This window comes from Pelophylax lessonae, assembly GCF_965119305.1.
Source record: "Pelophylax lessonae genome assembly, chromosome: 2".
NCBI lineage: Eukaryota > Metazoa > Chordata > Amphibia > Anura > Ranidae > Pelophylax > Pelophylax lessonae.
Window position 1 is genome coordinate 98240440 of NC_138769.1, and position 25089 is coordinate 98265528.

Here is a 25089-nt window from a genome sequence, read left to right on the forward strand (position 1 = left end):
CCACTGAAACACTGTGGAGCCTGGGGAAGTGAAAAGCTCTCAGATGTCAACTTCCTCCCTGGATTTGTTACTTGTATGCAAAGTTTTTTTCATTATTCGATAAAGATCATCCTTTGTCCATGAGTGCATTCAATTTCATCAGCATTGACAGATGTAACTACAGAGTCTTACAAATAAAGAAGCCACAGACAGTATATCACACCGAAAGTCCACTTTATATTCAGCTTGGAAAATACTCAAAAGCCAGGAGAGTTACAGAGAGGAGCAAAATGGTAGAAGCCAATAGACTACACAAACTGCAGTTGACTAACCCTTGATAAAATGCCCTTTGGCAAGAAGATTTCATAGTCTTTTGGCTCTCACCTCTCTGTTCCTCACTTCTATTCTCTCAGTTTGTATTTGTGCCCTCTAGTTTTATTGTTTACATTTAATTTGGATTTTAGCTTTAATTTGGATTTTAGCATCAAACTGAATAAAAAGTGGACTCCTAACATTAGATATGCTGCATTTACCCAAGTCCTTCTTTATATAAGTAGATATATAATTTATACTGGAGCTGGATCTGAGAACCAACCAGGTACAAGGTCTCGATAATCTTTTAAATCTTATATGTTTTCACTTTGCTAAGCTAAATATTTTTCCTGGTGGTGAAGTCAAGCATTGTGGTGAAACCATACGGACATAACCCCAAAATCTCTACACTTTGTTGTATGCCATTAATGAGCTCTTCAATGTAAGTAGCAGGTAAGGCCCTGCTATTGTTTATGAAGAGACTGCAGATAGTCTAAAGGGGTCTCGAGGTGGTAGAAGACTTCTAAACTTTTAAGATTTGTTTTTAACTACAGAAGGGACAGAAGTCTCTTCTGCTATAAAGGCTTCTTACCGTCCTCCTCACAATCTTCTCTGCACTGTACTCTGAGGTGTGCATATACAGCTCAGTCTATAAACCTGACCAAAAGCCGGGATTTATTAATTTATGAGCATGCAAAAAAACCCAGAAGAAGTTAAGGGGGAAAAGTGGTTTTTACCAGTGACATAACACTGTGGAGCAAAGTAAAGTATAGGTGGAGTTTGGTTCTACTTTAATGTGAAGTATCTAGCCAGGTCCCTCAATAATGTCAAACTAAAAGTTTATACCACTCCAGGCCCTTTGTGCTCAGTAAGGGTGTAGGGCTAATTGGCTTGTCCCCTACAGCCAGCTGCAGAGTAGCATACAAGAAATGAAGCTGTGTTCCCTATGTTTATGCCCGCCAGTTTAATGAAAACCAAAGATCCGGCCCGCCAAGTTGCTCTTTCACCAGTGACATAAGGAAAGGGAGTGCGGATTCATTTCTTGTATGGTTTTACATAGACCATGAGTATGAAAACCACTGTCCTTCCCTGATTAAAGATCAAAATACATCTTATGTATTCATTCAGCAATTTTAAGTGGCTTCCCAACAATCACAAACATAGTAAGTTCAACAACACATACAAAAATGACATTTGAAATGTTACCCAGATATACACAAATCGAGGAATATATTAAATAGTGGTTATAGGAAAGGTTATATTAAGTAGCTATGAACTTCATAATTGACCAAAGTTATTGCACGCATAGGTAATCTCAAGTTCAGTTCCATGTTACCGATCAGTGAATTCCAGAGTTGGAGAAGAGTGGGTAGACATTTTGGTAGAGGGGTCAAATTTTGTCCTTGATGGAACACGAGGTGGTGGTGGGGGTTTCCTCAGTGATTGAGAGAAAGAACCTACTGGGATTGTGTTCCGGTTGCTATCAAAAGTAGACTGCTGGAAGCCATCAAGCTCTACTCCATTACTGACAGACCTATTTGATATAGTTGTAAAATTGTCGTCATCAAAAGTTACCCAGCTTTTTGGATTCGATTCGGACACTGAGGCAAAATTATGGGGTAATGATAGACTTTTCTCAGCTGGCCCTAAGGTGAATACTGGCTTGCTCTGCTGAAGCTCAGGTTGGCTTGTGGAATGAAATTGCTCACATATTCCAGTTGGCAGTAATGTAGGACCAGTCAAAGAGGATGTTGGGTTTTTGAATGGATTTCCGGCATTTGCTGATCTTTCATTGAATGGGTTGACTGAATTTGTAGTAATGGATCTGTTAAGGAATGGATTAGGGGATATCCGCAGACTGTTTTGCGATGCACTCCGGCTTGGGACTGGAGGCAGTATGGGCAGGCTATTGATGGTATGAAGATTATTCTGTACTGCAGAAGGCAACAGGACTGGCTCCCTTTGGCTTGATGATGGAGCAGATGATATGGTGTTGAGTGCAGGAAGCTTAGTAATGAGAAGGGGATCTAAAGAGAAGTCTGCAAAAAGATCGTTTTGAAATTGACTTCTAAAGCCACTGACTCCATTAGCTGGATTCTGTAGGGAAAAAAATATATACAATATAATGAAAACAAGAAAATAATCATTAGGAAACCATTTAGCGCTACCATCTATTATCTAATCTAGCACAAACACAATGGTATGTCATGAAGAATTTTACAACATTATCTATCAGAATGAAGCATTCACCAATGACAAATAAAAGGACATGGCTAAACATAAATGTATGATTTTGAATGGTACCCCATGGAATATTCATGCAATAATGAAGATAAAGTTTTAATAAAACTGTGTGGTCTAGTCAAAGGTCAAAGACGAGGCCTGTCTTTCTCCAACTAAAAGTTGCTGGCTTTTACCGCTGCAGTATAAAAGCGATTATTAAAAAAATATGTTATCTAGGATTTACAAGTTACAGCAACATTCGGTTGTACCAATGTTTACCTTCCTTTCAAAAATCTTGTTTGATTTTAAGGACATCTGGCCCATGTCAGAGTCTGGTGGGCAATTATGCAAAATTAATACAAGAATTAAATTCTGTGAAAAGGGGCAATAACAGCTTTTGAGGCCAGGGTTCTTTGGTCTTTCCAAGTATTTATCTGTTGGTACAGCAATAATATCTGAAATAAAAAAAAAGATCTAGTATGCCTACTAAAAAAAAAAAAAAAAAAGTTTCCATTGGGTGTACATACTTTTTTACGTGAATGTATAATTTGATTTTCATTAAAAAACAAGAAAGGTAGGCTTAGGGGAGGGAGGGCAGGAGTTGACACCTATTGTATTGTTGTCCTCTAAATTAAATAAAAGAACCTAATACGAGAGTGTGGCTCCCTTGCAATGGTTGTAAGTGGGAAGAGCCACAAACTCGAAGGATTATTTTAAAGGTTTTTCCAATGGATACAACAAGCTGGTAAGCACTCTAAACACAAAACTGATTTTGGGTGACCTGACGTTTCACATGCACACCAGATAAACAGAGTGTTTATAGTACAACTCCAGCCAAAATATTCTAGGATATTAGGATATAGTGTGAAGGGCCATGTTTTTATAACTGTTGGAATCCTTGTTGGATAGTCCCTACCTTACTACCTATTCCGGCGATAATTAGTCAAAGTCAGGGAGAATACAAAAATGTATGGTTGTCAGTCAAACACAGGGTAGAGATGATACCTTTCCATGGGTACAATAATTTTGGTATCAACTCTCAAAGGTGAAATTTCCTTTTGGGGAAATTTTCTTCCTGTTGTGTCTTTAGTGTCTGTGATAGCACTGGACCAATGGAAGTGAAAATTAGTCTTTATGTATATACCGCAAAGTGATTTTTCCCTTCAAAGAAGCAAATCCATCATTAAAATATAGTATGGGTGGATCCTTTTCTGGTCCTAGGCTGCGTTTTCTCTGCTAGTGACAAAGCGAGCGCTCCCCAGACAGCAAATTCTTGGATGTGTATGGAGGAGCACCTAGCAAAAAGTTCATCTCACTTGAGGGACTTTTTGAAACATTTAATGGTTAAATGTGGCATCAAATACAGCTAACACATTACAGGGGAAAAAGCCTCCCCTTTCTACAGGGCTTGCACAGTCAATGTTAATAAAATTACAACAGACTATACTAAGGGACTTGGGTTAAGGCTTGATGAAAACAACTGACTCCTGACAACACTAGAGGCAACCATCACATTTTATGTATGTATAATACAAAGATTACGGATTTTGCATTTTAAAAAATAAGTCTGAGGGTTTTCAGAATTCGTTTCCTGAATCTATCACAAATTGATTTTGCCCCAATAAAAGAAAGAAGTATTACATGCTATAAGGCCAAATGTACAGCCCTCCAAATGAGTTCAGCTATTTTCAGTGAAGGGTACAACATTCAAAATTATTTTAGACAATTGTATGTTTCCATTCGTTTTTGTTTTAGCATGACTGTGCCCCGTGCACATACTCCGCTTCACAGAGACATAGTAAGATAGTTTGGTATGGAGGAACTTGCATGGCCTGCACAGAGCCCTGACCTCAAACCTACTGAACATCTTTGGGGTGAGATGGAATGCCAATTACGAGCCAGGATTTCTCATTCAACATTTGTGCATGACCTTACAAATGCTCTTTTGGCTGAATGGGCACAAATTCTCCCAGACACACTCCAAAATCTTAACGAAAGTCTTTCTCAGAGGAGTGGAGATTGCTGTAGCTGCAAAGGGGGGACTCCAATTATTAACGTCCACGTTTTTGGATTGGGCTGTTTAACAAGCTCATATAGGTGTAAAGGTCAAGAGTCCACAATTTCGACCTTGCAAGGCAAGATGAAAAAATAATCAATTTTGTATGTTTGTGAAAGTTCTTATTCATTAATCTCACAGCATTGGTAGTTTTATAGTTGTAGTTGAATAGGTACATTCAACTGGACTTATTCTGAAATCTGAAGGCATCTCACAATCAGTACAAGCCGCTTATTCAGTTCTAATAAGTGTTAGGAACATACCCTGGTATTAAAGCCACACAGGTGACTTTGCCCAAATATTCCAAAATACAAAGGAAGACATAAAAAATGCTGATCAAATACAGACAGGAATGAGGTCTGAAAGTTTGAGTGGGCACCCTGTTCTCCTCAAATCTGTAATTTTCACCACGTATCTTGTTTCCTTAGACTTCCTATGTATGAATGTGAAAACCAGCCCCTGGTGTACCATGCCAACACCCTTTTGATGCCCAGTGCTGGGAGAATGTATTGACCCATTCTCACAAGAGCTTACAGAACGAGTTAAACTGCACTGTGCTAAGATAAATGTGTGCTGTATGTGTGCTGTATTGACCTTTTAGCCCGTTATCTCATCGATACTTCTTTAGAGCTTCCAAACCCCCCACTCTCATTGCTAGAAACAGGGTTGGTGCAAAGATGTGAAAATAAGGGTCATGTACATTGTGAAATGTATAAAAGCCTTTAGGTGTACACAGCCTAAAAAAATAAAAAAACACATGTGTCTACTGGGGAAGGGCAAAATGTAATATGTGAATTGTAAAGATAGCTGTGTCTGTGTTAACATTCTGTACACAACTTCAGAAATTGCTATAAGCACAATAAGAACATTTCTCATAAATAAGGCTATGGTGGTCCTATAAATAAAATCGGTAGTAATATGATTTACAAAACAGATTATCTCCCCACCTTTCTTCTCCATAAGATATCATGTCACATATCTGGAATCATGGTTGAAGGTCATATCCAACAACCTTTAACCAAAATAATTGCAAGATAACTGGCATCAGTGACCATGTCAAAATTAGTTAAATGACAGAGAAGCTCCTTCAGAAACAGTTAACGTGTTAAACATATACAAGGTCTGCAGCTGTAAGAGTTACAGGGTCAATTTGCCTAAAGTGATATTTCAGATATGGTGGAGCCCTGTGGGCTATTACTTGTGGTCTTCTTATAACCTGTAGAGACTCCACCAATGAGGACATCCCTGGTATTGTCATCGCAATTGTAAATGCAACAGGGAGTGTGGCAGGAACCCAAGTTTGGAACAAGAAGAGTCCCACCAACAGAGTCCCTGAGGGATGCAAGAAACCCTCAGGTGTTTCAACTGCCCAGCATCCACCAAACATTGAAATATCAGTTTTAGGTGGATTTTGCATTTAATAAAATTTTTGCATGCATTATGTCATGATAAAGAACAAAAACACACTGATTGGACTTAAGATGCATAATGTGGGAAAGGGGATCTTTGGAAGAGACTGCCGCTGGATGAAACCACATTGTATTTGCCAAGTTCCCCTTCCTTTCTTAATAAAGTAATTTTATCAGCACAGTTAGGCACTGTACTCAGTAGGAAAACCTAAGTCAGAGTTTTTGTTTTTCCAAGGAGGGATTTTGTAACCTGTAGTGGTTTCTCATCCTCCTGTCTCTGTCTGACCCCCATGTGGACTCACACTCTGCACCTTTTCTCCCCTATTGCTCAATCCCATCCTATCTTGTTGCACTAGCTCTCCCCAATCCTGCCCTTCTCTATGGGCCTAAGCTTTCCTGATTTATGTCGGGGGACATGCAGGCCATTTGCTATGTTCAGTGATGTGTCAGGAGGGCATGCTGTATGATACTCTCCATAGGATAGCCTGGAGATGTGACAGCACATTCCTCAGAGATGCCTGTCCCCAGCTTAAAATTTTCTTCAGCCCACACTTCCTTTCACAGCCATCCTCTTGGGGAAGAAGTGCTCAGTAGTGGCCCCCTCTGCGTTCCGGTGGTAAGAGAGCTGACTTATGGGGATGCCAAAAACAGCCAAGATTAGAGATATCACAATGTTGAATGGTGAAGAACTGTTGCAGAAGGTAGGATGTACAGAAGTGGGGTTGAGGTGGGGAGGGAGTGAGACAGGTGTGGAGGCATGTGGGAGGAGACAGGTGTGGAGGGATGTCTGTCAGGGATGGGAGGTAAGGTGGCCAGGACTTGGAGACTGAGGACAAGCGACTGTTTGCTGGGGGGGTCAGGGAGCAATGTTTGTCAACTAAGGATAGGACATGAAGAAGGGTGTGAATGGGGAAAAGGAGGGGGCTAGTCAGCAGGATCTCCCGCCCTCATCGCTGACAGCAGAAACCAAAGTCAGGGCATAGCCTCTGAGAAGAGTGGAGGGAGTTCAGAGCCCACATTCTTCTCTGGGGCAGCTGCCGACTCTGGCAAAGTTGGAATCGCTCCAACACGCCGGCTTTTGAAGAGGCAGCGGTGGGGCTGGGAGCCTTGTGTCCCAGGATTGAGTGCCGACAGCCCGCACACAGCAGTCATTCTGCCTGGGGGGTGGTGCCGCCCCACCTGCAAAATGCTGCCTAAGGCAAAGATCTTGTTTGCTTCGCAGCAGATACACCTCATTTGGGCAGAAATATGGGGACTTTCTGAGGGGTAATTGTCAGTTGCGGGAACAAGGAGAAAGGTCTATCATCTGGGTTAAGGGGGTACAAATATAACTTATAGTAGCAGTATGAAGGATTAGGGCTGAATTCTTGGCTGCTCTGCAATGCAGGGAAGACAACTGGAAAACAACCAGCTGCACACAGAGAAAAGCTGTTTTTCAGCATCATTTCAGATAGCACTCTTACCAGCGGAACACAGAGGCAGCTGCTGAGTGACAAGAGGACTGAAGAAGCAACAAAGAATAAAGGAGAAAGGTGTGGGGATACGTAGCATGGAGGAATAGATAACTCTGCACCTTGCAGGGACAGTGGGCCAGAAGGAGCGAAGACCGCAAAGCAGGGAGCCAGGGACGGGCAAGGATATAGATGAATAATGTGGATTCCACTCTCTCATCCCCAGGTTCTCCTTCAGGGTGTATCCTGCAACCTCTCCACATCACAGATCACTGAGCATAGGAAGTGGATGGAGGGATCTTCCAGAAGACATTAGGGAGCCAGGGACAAGTGGGAGCATACATGGGAGTGGACATGATTGGGGAGAGTGCAGTTAGATAGGAAAATATTGGGCAATGGAGGAAGAAAGTTTGCAGAATCCAACCATTCAACAGTTGTGTGTAGCAGAGTAATTAGACCATGTGCCCCTTTGGGCTAGGGATTGACATAATTGGCTCTCTGTAAAGTGATATTGAATATGTCAGTGCTACAGTATATTAAGGGGTGAAATAAATACGATGTAGTACTGTGCAATAAAGATACCTATACTATATATAGTTCCATTAAAGATAAAGCAGGCAGAGAATTTAACATTGGAAGGATAGAATATATGGCTGCATGAAGACATCACCTACTCCTGTAGTTTCCACACAGTTCAACAGCTTGCAGCGGGTTACAAACAAAATTTGATAATCTGTTTTAAGTAAAAGAGGTTTTACAGGAAACCAGTGCTGAGAGATATACAAAGGATTGATGACGTTTATTTGTTCCGAGACTAAAAGCACTGAAATCAGAGACAGCCAGTAAGGTATTCTTCAAAGAAATGGGTCATCTATAAAACCTGCTCAAGCTGATAACTACGCACTTTTATGAGATTAAGTATCAACATATTCATTTTAGAAATTATTACCGTAAATATTTCCTTCACATATGCCCTCATATTGAGTAGCTATTCTTGCTTTTCCTTTTTCCTTATTTAATCCCGATGATCCTGCAAGTTACAGACTATTGGATGTTCCTGTGTTAGGGTGACAACCCTGCTCTAGCAGCTCACTAGGCAGGAGCATTTTTGTCATCCTTGGAACATGTGCTACTGCTTGGCTTTAAGCTCATGGACAGGTACCTTTTATTCTTTTTTAAATTGTGCATAAGTGTATTTTAAACCAGAGCTATATTTGGAGGCTTACATTTACCCTGTGAGAAATATTTGGTATATACACATCATGATGTCAACGTAGTTTGGCTTTTAAGTTTATTGCAACATAGTTTAAAGAAAGATGTGCCATGGGGCCTTTCCCTCTGAGCACCACCCGCATACCCTGTGATAGATGGTCCTGTGTCAGTGTTAGAGAGTGCATAGCCAGGACAGGAAGCGGAAATGAGCAAGACAGAGCCGTGCAAAGCACTTTGAATTTCACAGAAATAAAATGTGTCTGAACCTAAAAGATAATGATTTGTAGACACAAAATTTTGGGGTGAAGGCTTATTTAAACCTTTAAACTCCACTCAGAGCTGCAGTTAAATTTACCCACACAGTGGTGTCCTCCCCCCACACTGCATAGGTTAAATGCTAGTTTGGTCAGAGGGAAAAGCGCAAGTACAAATCCCTTGTTCCTTGCTTCTCTGGCAGCTGGTACACTCTTCCACTCTCCAACATATGGGTGGGTGCTCGCCATTCTCATGTGCAATGCAGGACTTCTACCCCTGCACTGTACATGAAGATGTTAAAGAGCTGTGATTGGCTGGGTAAGGCCAGATTTACAAAGGAGCTATTGGAGCTGCAGCTCCAGGCCCGTACCTTAATATAGGCCCAACAGGGGTAGACTGACCATTTGGGCACTGCCCGGGGGGCCCCACAATAGGCTCCTGGTACCTCCTGCAGCGGGGGAAATCCAACAGTCGGGGGTGATTGGAGGCGTGGGGGGGGGGTTGTTTTTTTGGGGGCAAATGCAGACACCAATCTCCCTGTACAGCTCTCCATGAAGAAAATATAAACTTCTTCTTATCCACTCCCTCCTGTGGCTTTCAGCTGCTTCATGGAGAGCCATAGATTGAGATTAATGCTTTTGTTAAAATTTAAAATAAAAATAATAAAAAAAAAGTTGTTAAAAAATAATAAAAATAAAAACAAAATTGTAACAATTAAATAATAAAAAAAAAAAACTATTGGACACCATCCACTGTCCTACTGACACCATTCACTACCCCTCCCCTTTCCCCACAAAAAGCATTGTGAAAAAAAATGTAAAAAAAAAAAAAAACAAAAATTGGGAAAATAATAAAAAAAATGTAAAAAAAAAAAAAAATGTAAAAAATACAAAAAAAAAAAAAAAAATAAGAAGGGGGCTTATTTATACAGGTTCAGCCAGTTGTTTGTGTGGCTGGAGCTACAAGTTACTCTATGGGGACGCAGCGGCTGTACATAGTTACTCTATGGGGACAGCCGGACGTCCTAATTTGACAGGTGTGGGTGAGTGGCATCAAATGCACACTGTGTGTTTGGGGCCGTGCACTCGCATCCACACTCCTATCAAATCAGGACTTGCAGTTGGGTTCATACAGTTGCTGCGTCCACATACCATAACATAGGCTGCTTATGTATTTTCTTATTATTTCCATAAATAGGCCCACCAAAATCCTCAGAACCAGGCCCATGGTGCTCTTAATCCGGCCCTGCGGCTGGGCAATGAAGTGTAGCGGCTTTGGTGAACCAGTTGCACAAAGACAAGGAAGCCTGCAGTTAGGAAAAAGGCAAGTATTTCAATTTATTCCTTTCCCCCTCAGCCACATGAGCATTTAACCCATACAATGCAGGGAACCCCATGCATAGGCAAATTTACAGCAGCCTGGAATGGAGCTTTATTTATGCTTATTATTTACATAGCTAACTAAAGGAATATTATGCAATTAAAAAAACAAAAAAGAAAAAAAAAAAAAAAACTTTCTTGTAAATGGAACAAGCAAACGTTGTTCCATTATTGTGTACTAGCCAAGATGGAGCTCAAATTCAAACCTCATTGTAATTCACCAAAAATACTTATGTAATGCATTGGCCAGCCTATATATTCTCTTAAAAAAACCAATAAACAAAAATTTAACCAAAAGTTGCCAGCCCACACGTGTTTTAGGAATGGCCTGGTTTGTGTTTTTTTGTTAAGGGAAAAAAATACATAGCCCAAACACTTAGAGTGAGGACTTTAGTCTACACCAAAAATGAAGGCAGGGTTACGATATTTTTTTTTTTACCAAGACAGCTGGGGAAAAGGATCTGCCAGTGCTCACTGATATTGCTGTATTACTAGGACTTGCCATCAACTTTTACTCTGATTTATCCAATATAAGGTGCTATGCATGCACCGTACATGGAACACTCCCTTCTACCGGTGCATCTCAAAAAACTTGAATTAAAATTTTAATTTATTTCAGTAATTCAATTCAAAAAGTGAAACTCCTATATAATATAGATTTATTACACACAGAGTGATATATTTCAAGTATTTCTTTCTTTTAATTTGGATGATTATGGCTTACAGCTAGTGAAAACCCAAAATTCAGTAGCTCAGAAAATTAGAATAGCACATAAGACCAATAAATAAAAAAAGGATTTCTAATGCAGAAATGTTGGCTTTCTGAAAAGTATGTCCATGTACAGTATAGTATGCACTCAATACTTAGTCGAGGGTCCTTTTGCCTGAATCAATGCAGCGTGGCATGGAGGAAATCGGCCTGTGGCACTGCTGAGGTGTTATAGAAGCTCAGGTTGCTTTGATAGTGGCCTTCAGCTCGTCTACACTGTTGGGTCTGGTGTCTCTCATCTTCCTCTTGACAATATCCCACAGATTCTCTATGGGGTTTTGGTACATTTGGCAGTGTGGGCAGGTGCCAAGTCATGCTGGAAAATGAAATCAGCATCTCCATAAAGCTGGTCAGCAGAGGAAAGCATTAAGTGCTCTAGAATTTCCTGGTAGAGGGCTGCGCTGACTCTGGACTTGATAAAACACAGTGGACCAACACCAGCAGATGACATGACTCCCCATATCATCACTGATTATGGAAACTTTACAATAGATCTCATGAAACTTGTATTTTGTGCCTCTCCACTCTTCCTCCAAACTCTGGGACCTTGATTTCCAAATGAAATGCAAAATTTACTTTAATTTCGAAAAGAGGTCTTTGGACCACTGAGCAACAGTCCAGTGCTTTTTCTCCTTAAGCCCAGTTACAACGCTTCTGACGTTGTCTCTGGTTCAGGAGCGGCTTGACACAAGGAATGGGACAATTGTAGCCCATGTCCTGGACTACGTCTGTGTGTGGCGGCTCTTGAAGCAGGGACATCAGCCGTAGTCCACTCCTTGTTAATCTCCCCCCAATTCTTGAATGGCCTTTGCTTAACAATCCACTCAAGGCTTCAGTTATTCCGGTTGCTTGTGCACCTTTCTCTGCCACACGTTTTCCTTGAACTCAACTTTTCAATAATATGCTTGGATACAGCACTCTGAACAGCCAGCTTCTTTAGCAAGGACCTTTTGTGACTTCCCCTCATTGTGGAGGGTGTTAATGGCTGTCTTCTGAACAACTGTCAAGTCAGCAGTCTTCCCCATGGTTGTGTAAACTACTGAACCAGACTGAGAGACCATTTTTAGAAAACCTTTACAAGTGTTTTGAGTTAATTAGCTTTATTTAGAGTGTGACCCAATAAGTCTACAATATTGAACTTTTTCAGAATATTCTAATTTTCTGAGATACTTTATGTTGGGTTTTCACTAGCTGTAAGCTATAATCCTCAAAATTAAAAGAAAGAACTGCTTAAAATATATCACTCGGTGTGTAACGAATTGATACAATAGGAGTTTCACTTTTTTAAATTGAATTACTGAAATAAATTAAACTTTTTGATGATATTTTAATTTTTTGAGACGCACCTATATATATGAAAGAAAAGGGCACTGTCACTTTGTGTGATAAAATTACTCGCGCCAAGATGTAAAAGGTCAGATGTGGGAAAGCTGCAAGTATTCAAAGACACTAACTGAACAGGTAGTGATCTCAAAGTTGATAGGTGGATGGGTGTATATACTGCGCTAACCTTATGAAATTAAACCCAAAAGTTGGGTGCACTTTTTGGGTTTAATTTCATAAGGTTAGCGCAGTATATACACTGTCACTTTGGGCATACTTGTCTGTTCCCCATTTGAGTGGATTGCCTCACTTCTTCAGGAAGAAAGAGTACATGTCCTCTATGGCCAAAAAAAACTCTATTTAAAACCTAACAGAGATTCTAAGCCTTACAAAACTATGTTTTGGCTGGAGTTTGAGTTTAAAGGATAATTTAAAGATGTCATCAACCCCTCCTTCTTTATCATGACACGACAATGCACGAGTTATGGAAGTTAACCACGTGATAGTTATCGGCTACATGAGTGACAAGAAGCCAAGGGTGTCACTAATGACACAGTTTAGGGTGGAGTACAGACAATAGGTTTAAACTGTTCAGATACCTTTTACCCTGATGGCTGCTCCTGCTAGTGATAAAAAAGACAAATATTGAAAAGAAAAGACATTAGAAGAGAGAGAGAGAGAGAGAGAGAGAGAGAGAGAGAAAAGACAAGCATGCAGTAATTTTTCCTAATGACATTGTTTTTAGTAGTAATATATTCTGGTTGTGGATTCCGGTGAATACTGCAGTAAGCAGACAGGAGGACGTGTAGGACACAGCAACATTTCTACCACTCGAAGGGTTTTTAAAACCATGTCTGAATTTATAGCTTATCATTACTGATTTTGCTTTGTTTGTGTGGATGAGAGCTTCTATTTCCTCCTACAATCCAAAAACATAGAGATAGGTTAATGGCCTTATCTACTTACCCTACAATATGAATGGCTGCAAAAAAAGGACATTAGACCCAAATTCCTGAAGGAGTGGGGGGATGTGAATAGTTCATTGTGCCCCATAAGGAGTTGTGTAATATGCTTAGACCAGCCATAGACGGTTTGAATTACAGCAGACTCAGCAGGAACTGGCTGAGAAAAGAACCGTGTGTGGGCAGGCTGAATGTACCAAGTTGATCGATCACCTTGGATACAACCAGTCTTCCTGATTCACTTGCGATTATTGCTAGCAGCTGCTATAGCTGCTAGCGATAATCACTATCTTCTCCCAGCGGGAGAATCACTATCTTCTCCCAGCGGGAGAATCACTATCTTCTCCCAGCAGGGCAGACAATTGGTCGGCAGGAGGGATTCCCCTCAGCACAGTCTGTGTTGATGGGGGAATCGTGGATTTCTTTCCTGCAACCTATGGTTGCAGGAAAGAAATTTGCACCGTCTATGGCCTGCCTTGGTCATCCAGCACAGATATTGGGCCTTATTGCTTCATTCAAAAAGTGCTTTACATATTCTAGAAAACAATGTAGTATACTGCAGCCTAGTCCTTAGATGTGGTGGCTGCATTCATTTTCTTCTTTTTTTGAGGCCATCTCAAAGTACAAAACAATTCTTGTTGATCTTATCAGAAATCTTGTGTCCTTATGCACTGCACTGAAACCTCAAACAGTTTTATCTGCATTCCTAGAGTTTTTCTGTGAAGTACAGAATACACCCCCAATGTAATGGAGAAGAGGAGGGGGGTGTCTTAAAGCCTAAATGCAGCCAGAATCAAAGAGAAAAATCAGCACAAGGGACATAACTTAGTCAGTATGATGTGTCCCTTGTGTTGATTCCTCTGCTGGTCATAGTATTTCTCCTTTAACTTGTCTTTTACCCCTGCCACTGTATCTTCCAATACGACGGGGATTAAGGCCCCGTTCACACCTGAGTGATTTTCGGCTTTAAACTTGTAGCTATAAAACTCTCAACAAGCCCAATCCCATTAATTTCAAGGACCCCTGTTTAAATCTGAGTGTTTTGTCGCATGAACGAAAACGACATGAGCTTCTTTTTGGCAGTGATCAAGGCTTGCTGCTGAAATGCGTTCGTTTTGCTTTTACCCAAGGTCATGTATTAATAAAGGATTCAGAAGGATTTTCGGAGTTGCTGGATCTTTCATTCGTTTGGTATTCTTCTTTTTGGCATATTATAAGTGTTTTTGGTCCCATAGACTTCAATAGAAATGTCTGATTTGTGCGTTTTAGGAGCTTGTTTTCTTCTCAAACAGCAGCTCTCCGCCCCCTAATTTCCTCTTCATCTCCTCCCCCTAGTGCTTTCTATTGGCTAAACAAAAATGACTGAAGCTGTAAAATGCTTGTAACACCGTTCTAAAAGCGCTCAAAACTCTCAAATTAAAACATTAGTAAATTGCTACGCCCAGGTGTGAATGCAGCCTAATACAACTAAGGGGCTGTCACAGGCTCTCATCAAGAGAGCATGACTATGCCCACCCTTTCCACCCAGCTTCACCATTCACAGCAGCTGTACTACAGCTTCTATAAATTAAACTGGATCTATGAATTGAGGGGACTTATCAATCGCCTGCCCATCTTCCATCCTTAGATCTAGTTCCATCCACAGAAGCTGTAGTACGGCTTCTAAGAACAGTGCAGCTGGGAAGAAATGGCAGGTGTAATCAAGCTCTACTAATAACAGCCTGCAACAGCTTGCATAATGTATTAACCCCCATTACATAGGAAGATTATGGTAGCAGGGGTGAGGGACAGGACAGGGGAGAATTTCCACTAACAGAAGTGGAATAAACACAAGAGACACATCCTAATGACTAAGTTATGTCCCTTGTGTTGATTTTTCTGTTTTTGATTTTGCCTGCACTTGGGCTTTAACAAACTTTCTATCATAGGATGACAACATTGCTCCTCCATAGACCCAATACAAAGAGTAAGTGTTGTCGCACCCAAGGGCAGAAAACATGTTACTGCAAACATTACCAGGCGAAAAAAAAGCCTGAAAACGAATGCAGCTATTATTTCTAAGAAGTGCCATTATATCTAAGACGTGTAAGCTGCAATATAATAATATGTTCTTGGCTTTAGATCATTTTTTTTTTCTTGTGGCAGTCATTCAACAAAGCACTGATTGTTCCGTGATATACAGATGGTATCCAAAGGAAGACTCTGCAAATCTGTAACAACTGGGCTTATAAAAACAAGGCACAGCAAGAGCAAATCAATCTGGATTATTCCTCAAGAGACTGCTAACAGACCAATACCATGAAAAGTCCTTTCGGAATACTGCTACTTGGTAAAAATGTGTTCTGAATTCACCGACTGCATCAGAAACTTAACAATGAATAAGAATGAGTACATGCTGAACCCATAATAAGGTTGTAGGTCTGGTTAACAAATTCAAAAAGCAATTATTCTGTAAGAATTTTCCATTGAAAGAATTAAAATTAACATTTTTAATTAAAGTATCACTATTCTCTTTTGCTTTTCTATATAAGCTAAAATGATCTCAATGTGTCGCCAATGAGACCTTTGTTGATGGAAAGCTATTTGCATGCTATTAAACAATAAAATAACATACTCCATAATTTGTGCTTTAAGTGATAGTTCACCTTCTTTTGTCCTGGATTGGCAAAGGTGCAAGTCCAATGTAAAGTGTTAGTTCATCTTTTCAGAAAAAATGAAATGGTGAACGAGCACCGTATGCCCTCCCCACCACCCTAGCTCCTGCTGCACTTACCCCTGTGGTTGAAGAGCTGTCAGTGCCCACACAGACACTGTAGAAGCCTGGGGATTTAAAATCACCACTCTTCTCTCACTTCTCTCTGCAGCACACTTGGAAATGATCAGAGCGATTGTGATTGGTCAGCTCCAGAACAGAGCATTGCTCTGATCTGTCCCAGAAGCTCTGCACAGAAAAGACAAGAAGGGGATTCCAAATCCTCTGACCGCTACACGGCTGTGTGGGCACTGACAGCTTGTCACCCATGGAGGCAAGTCCAGCAGGGACCAAGGGTGTTGGGAGGGTGTACAGTGTTTGTTTTTCTAAAACGGTGAACATTTTGGCACGTTCCCCAATCCATGACAAAACAGGTTCACTCTGATATAGGTCATTGGCAGCAGCTTGTTCTGTCCTCCACAATTCTCTCCCTGTCACCCCATTCACCTATGGGAGCGATGAGAAGAAGCCCCGTGTAAGCGCCAAGTCCAGAGCATACACAGGGCTGAAGACCCTCTCCCTGCCCATATGTGATGGCGCTGGTGGCTGAGCAGCCAATTACCAAGCACCAGCACTGTCACATGGATGGAGGGGGTGTGGCTCACATGCTTCCCCATATCTGGTATTAGAGGGTTTTTCTCTGATGCCCAAATGAAGCAGCAGGGGAGAACAGAATAAGCAAAGGATGCTACAGGGGCCAAGATGTGACCCTGTTGCTCTGCATAAGTAAAGCACAGACTCTTAACTTTTTGGCGACTGCATAATACAGACATGCCGCAGCAAGAAAGGTGAGCTTTAATGCCCAGCTGCTGCACATATGCATTCACCGCTCACAGCACACTCCCAATACAGTGACCAATCTGTCATGACAGCTTTCAGTCAAGGCTCCGGATCATGTGACCCCTGTGAGAGCCAATCACAGCAGTCACATGATACAGAAGCCAAGCTCCCGGGCATTAAAACACACTTAAAGTGGGAGTAAACTCCCATTGATGATTTTTACCTATAGTAAGGCTTATCTGTAGATACAGTAAATATCTATTAAACGTGCAATGTTAAGGAGAGTTTTACTTGTGAAGGCCCAGTGATATAATTGGCGCATGCGCTCAGAAGGAATGGCATACTGTGCCATTTCTTCAGGGCGCTGTGCCATGAACAGCGGCATGTGTGGGAGTGACATCCTTGTGGCTTGTCCGATCAAAGGACCGGAGCCAGCCAACCTGAAATGAAGACCGGATGAAGACGGAAGCCCTGTCAGCATGCTTCTGGAGGGCTTTGTTTTAAGGCAAGTTTCACATAATGTGCTTGTATGCGATGCATACTAACACTTTGCCTTTGCCAGCGTTTTACTATCGCCAGAGGCAGAGGCACTGACCAGAGGCAGCATTAAGGGGTAATTCATCAGAAGAATCTGATGTGTCTCGGAATCAATATATGTTCTCACTGAAATCTATAGCACTTACTGGTTGAGGAGCGACATTGTCTGAAGGCAGATTCTGAGAGGAGCGGCTGCGGGGAGGTGCCAGCGGAGGTGGGTCTAGGCTCTGCGGAGGCGGTGTGGGGGAGGAGGGATGTGATGGTGTCGGCTGCATAGGTTCTTGCAGCTTCTGGCAGGGTGGTTGGGTGGTTAGACTAGGCTGAAGAGGGGCTGCTAGTTGGGGTATCATGGGCTCAGGAAGAGAAGGGAATGCTGAAACAGATAAAAGAAAATTAGAACAATGTGAGTTAAAGTTTACACAATCATCTCTCCAATAAAGCATACTGCACAAACACAAAAACCTCATGTTTCCACTGTCAGAAGTAATGCAAATTCAGGGGAGTTCATAAAGGGGTCAACGCTGCGACCCGGCTCCATGCTCCAGGGGGCCCATGAAGCCCCCCTGTACAACTGTATAGGAGGGCGGTGGCATGTAGAGGAACCTTTCTCTCCATGTAGCCATTGAATTCCGCTTCCCCTCTTCCCCCTCCCACAGACATTCAGCGACTGCAGGAAGGAAATGGAGGGCATTGGTCCTCTACATGACACTCCCGCTGCCTCCCTGTCCTGCTGCTCCCGACCCCGTGTGCTTCCCTGGCCTCCCCTTGCCCTCGGGGGATCTGTCAGATTTGAGAGAGCAGGGAAGGGGGTCCGTAAATGTGTCATATACCAGCCCCCTTCCTTGTCTTAATGAAGAGAGTCACTGATCTGTACCGGTCACTTAATTATTTTTGTTGAAACGGCTGTGCAACTGGAGCAAAATCAAATGTTATTCTGTTTCCTAAACAGGTTGAATGTTATTCATTCATAAGAAATAGAGCAGTTCAGTAAAATACCTCTGTATGGCCACTAAATGGATCGTAGGAATGATTAGGATCCTCATCTCAATCTAGTGGTCAAAATTTGATATTGTTATCAAACCACTCTATTTTCTACGAATAGCACTCAACCTGATTTTGCCCCATTCGCACATAATGAATGTATCAGCAGTAAGCAATTCTTTCTTTCAAGACAATGCAAGAGCTGATGCAATGTCAATGGCTTTGGGCCATTCTGAGGATTTGGCAGAGGCAGATGAAGGACAGAATCCTCTCCACCATTAAGAGAATTTGTTACATTCTGTAAAAACAATGGAAGGAGTTTTGTCAATGGAGAAGAGGAAAGAACGGGGTGGGCGCCTGTTTGGACTTCCTTTAATGTTAGGGCCCTTTCACAATCATCAGTTTTTCTTCTGTTTTTGCTTTACCAAAAGCAGAAGAGAAATGTGTGACCATTAAATCCTATGGAACTCTTCACACCAGTCAGTCACTGGTCAGTTGCATTTTTTGTGTGGTTAAAAAAAATAAAATAAAAAAATGCAGAATACACCAGAAACGAATATGCGTTTTTACTGAGTTTTTGCAACAGAGCAGTGTGAGAGCAGCCTAAGACCCAAAGCTGTTAACACCCATAGCGCCATAAGTTCAGTGCGGTGATGAAGACTGGAAAGAAGATTTCTGCAGGAATATCATCAGCATGCAGGACGCAGAACATAATTAATTACAGGTAAGTCATGTAACTGCAGCTGAAGCAAGAAAAAATAAAATGTAATGAGCCTTCGGCTTGAGAGGACACACTATACCTTTTGGAGGCTCGGCTGCTTTGACCGGTGCTGGGGCAGGAAGTCTGGCCTGTGCTGGTCCACCATGGCTTTGAGGAACGCTTATTACCCCGGCACGAGGAGGTATAGTCTAAGGGAAAAATCGTCATTTACATAAATATTTTCCATTTCACTAAAGAAACCCGTTAATCAAGAAATGACAAAAAAAAAAAAAAAAAAACAATTGAGCACTAAGTACTTAATCAGCTAAAATGAAGGACAATTACTGATTTGGAAGATTCAGGTATGTTTTTGTCTACTACTCAAAAAATAAAAACCGGTCTGATTAAGGAAACTAAAGCAAAAGGAGCAGCAGAAGTGGCACTTAACATTATAGCAACCAGCCAGGTTCACTGTTTCCTTTTTGGAGAGAATGATTGAGGAAATCTAGCATGTTGTCATGGGCAGAATTTGTTTTGGAACAGTTTTCATAAGCTAGTCTTCAGCTGGCCATATGAGAAGGGATTTGATCCCTTCTCCCTGCTGCGCTTCAGGGATGAATCCGTGCAATGCTCTTCTCCCTGCTGCGCTTCAGGGATGAATCTGTGCAATGCTCTTCTCCCTGCTGTACTTCCAGGATGAATCCGTGCAATGCTCTTCTCCCTGCTGCGCTTCCGTGATGAATCCGTGCAATGCGCTTCTCCCTGCTGCACTTCCAGGATGAATCCGTGCAATGCTCTTCTCCCTGCTTCGCTTCTACGATGAATCCGTGCAATGCTCTGCTCCCTACTGCGCTTCTGGGATGAATCCGTGCAAAGCTCTTCTCCCTGCTGCGCTTCCCGGGATGAATCCGTGCAATGCTCTTCTCCCTGCTGCGTTTCCGGGATGAATCCGTGCAATGCTCTTCTCCCTGCTGCCCTTCCGGGATGAATCCGTGCAATGCTCTTCTCCCTGCTGCGCTTCCGGGATGAATCTGTGCAATGCTCTTCTTCCTGCTGCACTTCCAGGATGAATCCGTGCAATGCTCTTCTCCCTGCTGCGCTTCCGGGAGGAATCTGTGCAATGCTCTTCTCCTTGCTGCGCTTCCAGGATGAATCCGTGCAATGCTCTTCTCCCTGCTGCCCTTCCAGGATGAATCCGTGCAATGCTCTTCTCCCTGCTGCACTTCCGGGATGAATCCGTGCAATGCTCTTCTCCCTGCTGCGCTTCCAGGATGAATCCATGCAATGCTCTTCTCCATGCTGCGCTTCTAGGATGAATCTGTGCAATGCTCTGCTCCCTGCTGCGCTTCCGGGATGAATCCGTGCAATGCTCTTCTCCCTACTGCTCTTCCCGGGACGAATCCGTGCAATGCCCTTCTCCCTGCTGCGCTTCCGGGATGAATCCGTGCAATGCTCTTCTCCATGCTGCGCTTCCAGGATAAATCCGTGCAATGTTTTTCTCTCTGCTGCGCTTCCAGGATAAATCCGTGCAATGCTCTGTTCCCTGCTGCACTTCCGGGGATGAATCTGTGCAATGCTCTTCTCCCTGCTGCGCTTCCGGGATGAATCCGTGCAATGCTCTTCTCCCTGCTGCGCTTCTGGGATGAATCCATGCAATGCTCTGCTCCCTGCTGCACTTCCGGAGGTGAATCTGTGCAATGCTCTTCTCTCTGCTGCGCTTCCGGGATCAATCCGTGCAATGCTCTTCTCCCTGCTGCGCTTCCAGGATGAATCCGTGCAATGCTCTAATTAAACAGAATTGCTGATCCATCCCAGAAGTGCTGCAGATTGAAGGGAATGAAGAGCAGGTATTTCATATCCCCGATACCGTTACACCAGCTTTGTGGACACTGATAGCTTATCACCCACCGAGGTAAGTACAGCGGGGACCCGGGACATAGTGTTAGTTCACATTTTATTTTATTTTTTTTGAATAGGTGAACTTACCCTTTATACTGAACTCAAAGCCAACATGTAAATTCCCAAATGAAATACATAAAGTTGACTTCTTAGCTGCCAGCTGATTTGTAGTTCTGTCTATCTATTCCTGAGATTTACACAGCCCCCTCGCACAACACAGCCAGCTGGATGAAACAATTTAGGAATATAGTGATGCCTGTGCATCACTCCCAGCTGTAACAGGAGGTGAACAAATTTATGGCTCTGGTAGCATTTTTTAAGCAGCAATGTAGTATTGAACAACTGTGCACCTTGCAGTCAACACCAAACATAGCTGTGGATAAACGTTGGATGGCTAAGTCCATAATGACAGAGAAGGTCCAAGACAAGCCCATTCTGCAAATGACATAGGGTCATCACCATAGCCTTTTCAGTCAATGATTCAGCACTGCTTTCTTCTTTGCTGTCTGACAACACACACTCTCTCACCTTCTACACTCACTGGCCACTTTATTAGGTACACCTGTTCAATTGCTTGGTAACACAAATTGCTAATCAGCCAATGACATGGCAGCAACTCAATGTATTTAGGCATCTAGATGTGGTGAATGTGACTTTCTGAAATAAAAACTGAGCTTTAGAATGGGGAAGAAAAGTAGTTTAAGTAATTGTGAATGTTGTTGGTTCCAGACGGGCTGGTCTGAGTATTTCAAAAACTGCTGATCTACTGGGATTTTCACGCACAACCATCTCTGGGGTAGACAGAGAATAGTTCAATAAAGAGAAAATATTCAGTAAGCGGCAGTTGTGTGGAAGAAAATGCCTTGTTGATGCCAAAGGAAAATGTGTAGACTGGTTCAAGATGATAGAAAGGCAACAGCAACGCAAACACTCATTACAACCAAGGTATGCAGAATACCATCTCTGAAAGCACAACGCATCGAACCTTGAAGCAGATGGGCTACAGCAACAGAAGACCACACTGGGTGCCACTTCTGTCAGCTATGAACAGGAAACTGAGGCTACAATTCGCACAGGCTCACCAAAATTGGACAATACAAGATTGGAAAAACATTGCCTGGTCTGATGAGTCTCGATTTCAGCTGCGACATTCAGAACATAAAAGCATGGATCCATCCTGCCTTGTATCAAGGGTTCAGGCTGGTGGTGAAATGGTGTGGGGGATATTTTCTTGGCACACTTTGGGCCCCTTAGCACCAATTGAGCATTGTTTAAACACCACGGCCTACCTGTGTATTGTTGAGGACCATGTCCATCTCTTTAGAACTACAGTGTAACTATCTTTTATGTGTCAAGATATGAAATCATATTAACCACTTTAGCCCCGCTTACATGGAGGCTACTGCGGCAAAGTGCCGCGATCCCGTGTGTGTTCATTCACAGCGGGAGTCGGGCCAGCCACTGCTCTGCCCCGATCGTCGGGGATCGAGTCTGGAGATCCGCCCGCTGTGTGTAAACACAGCGGGCGGATCTCCATAGTGACAGGGACTGACAGATCGGAGTGTTCAGCATAGCTGGACATCCGATCTGTCCTTGTGTCACTCAGTCCCCCCCCCCCCACACGTCAGTAAGCACCAGGCATACATTAACCCCTCCCTCTCCAATAAAATTAACCCCTTCCCTGCCAGTGTCCTTTTTACAGTAACAGTGCATATATATAGCACTGATTACTGTAGAAATGTCACTGGTACCCCCAAAAGTGTCAAAAATGTCAGTCAAGGGTCCGATCTGTGCGCCGCAATGTCGCAGTCCCGCAAAAAAAATCGCCATTACACGTTAAAAAAAAACACCAAAAATGACAGAAATCTTTCCCTTAAGTTAGTAAACGCAATAACTTTTGCGCAAACCAATCAAAATACGCTTATTGCGATTTTTTTTACTAAACATAGGTAGCATAAAACAAATTGGCCAAAAATTTAAAAAAAATTTGATTTTTACATTTTTTTGGGGGGGAATTTCATATAAAAAAATGTGAAAAATATTGTTATTTTTTCAAAATAAATGCTCTTTTTTTGTTTATAGCGCAAAAAGTAAAAATCGCACAGGTGATCAAATACCACCAAAAGAAAGCTCTGTTTGTGGGGAAAAAAAGGACGTAAATTTCGTTTGGGTACGGCGTTGCACGACCGCGCAATTGTCAGTTAAAGTCGCACAGCGCCGAATCGCAAAAAGTGGCCTGGACGGAAGACAGCAAAATCCTCCGGTGTTAAAGTGGTTAAGGACTCTTAAAGACTTTTAAATTACATATTCATATATCCATACTCAGTATAGCAGTCTAGAGTCCCCTCTTAATCCCTGAATATACTTTCAAATAATAGTTTAGAACTCAGTCTGAGTCTGTTTTTGTTATGTTGTCTTTATTATGAAAATGTGTCAAATATAACATGTTTTGCCAAAAGAACTTCCCGGAATAATAGATAAAAAAATATATTGGCTTAGATAATTATAGTCCCAGTAACCGGCCATTCATTTCATATTATCCATCATTTTTAATTGTCATATAGTCACTTATCCTGACTCGGTCAAGCTGACCAAGAACTTGGCTAAATAATCAACAAAGACTGTATTGTGAAATATTGTGAAACTTTGTGTAATCTGTAACTTGGGCTTGTGCCCGTTTATGTACTATAAAAGCTCTGTAACCAATGTAATCTGGGTCACATATCTGTTGGAAGGTGTGGACCCGCTGTATGGCGTATATTCTGAGTAAACATATGGAGACGAATGCAAACCTGATTTGCGTACATTATTTCAAGGCTCAAACTTGACATTTGAACTTAACATATGGCTACTTCCAGCAGGATAATGCACCATGTCACAAAGCTCAAATCCTCTCACCACTGGTTTCTTGAACATGACAATGAGTTCACTGTAAACCAATGGCCTCCACACTCACCAGATCTCAATCCAATAGAGCAATCTGGAGTGGGGTGGAATGGGAGATTCGCATCATGGATGTGCAGCCCATAAATCTGCAGCAACTGCGTAATGTTATGTCAATATGGACCAAAATCTCTGAGGAATGTTTCCAACATCTGGCTGAACCTATGAATTTAAGAATGAAGGCAGTTCTGCAGGCAAAAGGGGGTCCAACCCGGTGCTAGCAAGGTGTACCTAATAAAGTGGCCGGTGAGTGTATATCTTAATCTGGCTACAGGAGGTCCAATAAAGACAAGATACACAAATCATTGTCAGCATCACTTTCAAAAATTAAAAAGAACAAAAGAGGCTCAATTCTCACAAGGACTTGTTTTTAATGGCGTCTGTTTTCCTATGGTTTGCTTCAGTTTCCTCCAACATATTATTGAATTAGCTTCAATATAGACCTAACACGGTGCTGTAAATGTCTGTGTGAGGTAAATTCGATTGTTAGCCCCGTGGCTCAGTGCTGATGTGAATAAATGTACTGTATGTACTTCATAAAGTGGTGTCGAATTTGACAGCATTCTATACATGAAGATAAAAAGTAAAACTGGCCATAAAAATAGAAAAGACAAAAACACTCACCGGCCTGACCATAGCACATGGAGTGGCAGATGGAGGTCCAAGTGGAGGAAGAGCTTGTCCACGAACTGAAAACAGAAATTATAAAATTTGTAGTCGATTTTAATGAGACCCTGTTGTCTGGGGACTCGAGATGTGCAGGATTCTGGCTTTGCCCCCAAAATGGCAGACAGGAGTACCAACACCCAGGACTGAAATCCTATGTTAATATTACTAGTAAAAGCAACAACCATACATGCATTATTAGGATGACAGATGCACACTATATCACTACATTAGCATTTGTAAATTATAGGGTTCAGCGATAGATTGTATCATCACAGTAAGACATGTACTAGTGTTTAATGTCTGCTGGAATTTCCAATATCAGTTACTCACCAGACCAACTCTCCGTGTAAGCCATTGATTACCCTCCCTGTACCCTCCTAAGACCAACTCTCCTGGTAAGCCATTTATTACCTTCCCTATACCCTCCTGAGACCAACTCTCCGTGTAAGCAATTTATTACTCTCCCTGTCCCCTCCTAAGACTAACTCTCCCTGTAAG

The 25089-nt window shown here is 42.1% G+C and overlaps 1 protein-coding gene across 7 annotated transcripts in view; it reads right to left on the minus strand.

The window, feature by feature from the left end:
• Positions 1–1049: 1049 nt before the first annotated feature.
• Positions 1050–25089, minus strand: part of SYNJ1 (synaptojanin 1) — a 241674-nt gene continuing 217634 nt past the window's right edge. For 5 of the 7 annotated variants that reach the window (XM_082247651.1, XM_082247654.1, XM_082247652.1 and 2 more), the window contains 4 exons: positions 24547–24611; positions 19181–19289; positions 17546–17772; positions 1050–2388 (listed from right to left, as the gene is read on the minus strand). In XM_082247651.1, coding sequence (XP_082103777.1) covers positions 1624–2388; positions 17546–17772; positions 19181–19289; positions 24547–24611 — 1166 coding nt within the window. In that variant the 3' untranslated portion in view covers positions 1050–1623. Of the gene's footprint in view, positions 2389–12967; positions 12992–17545; positions 17773–19180; positions 19290–24546; positions 24612–25089 lie in introns of all 7 variants that reach the window. The other 2 variants (XM_082247656.1, XM_082247655.1) reach the window with 2 other exon arrangements.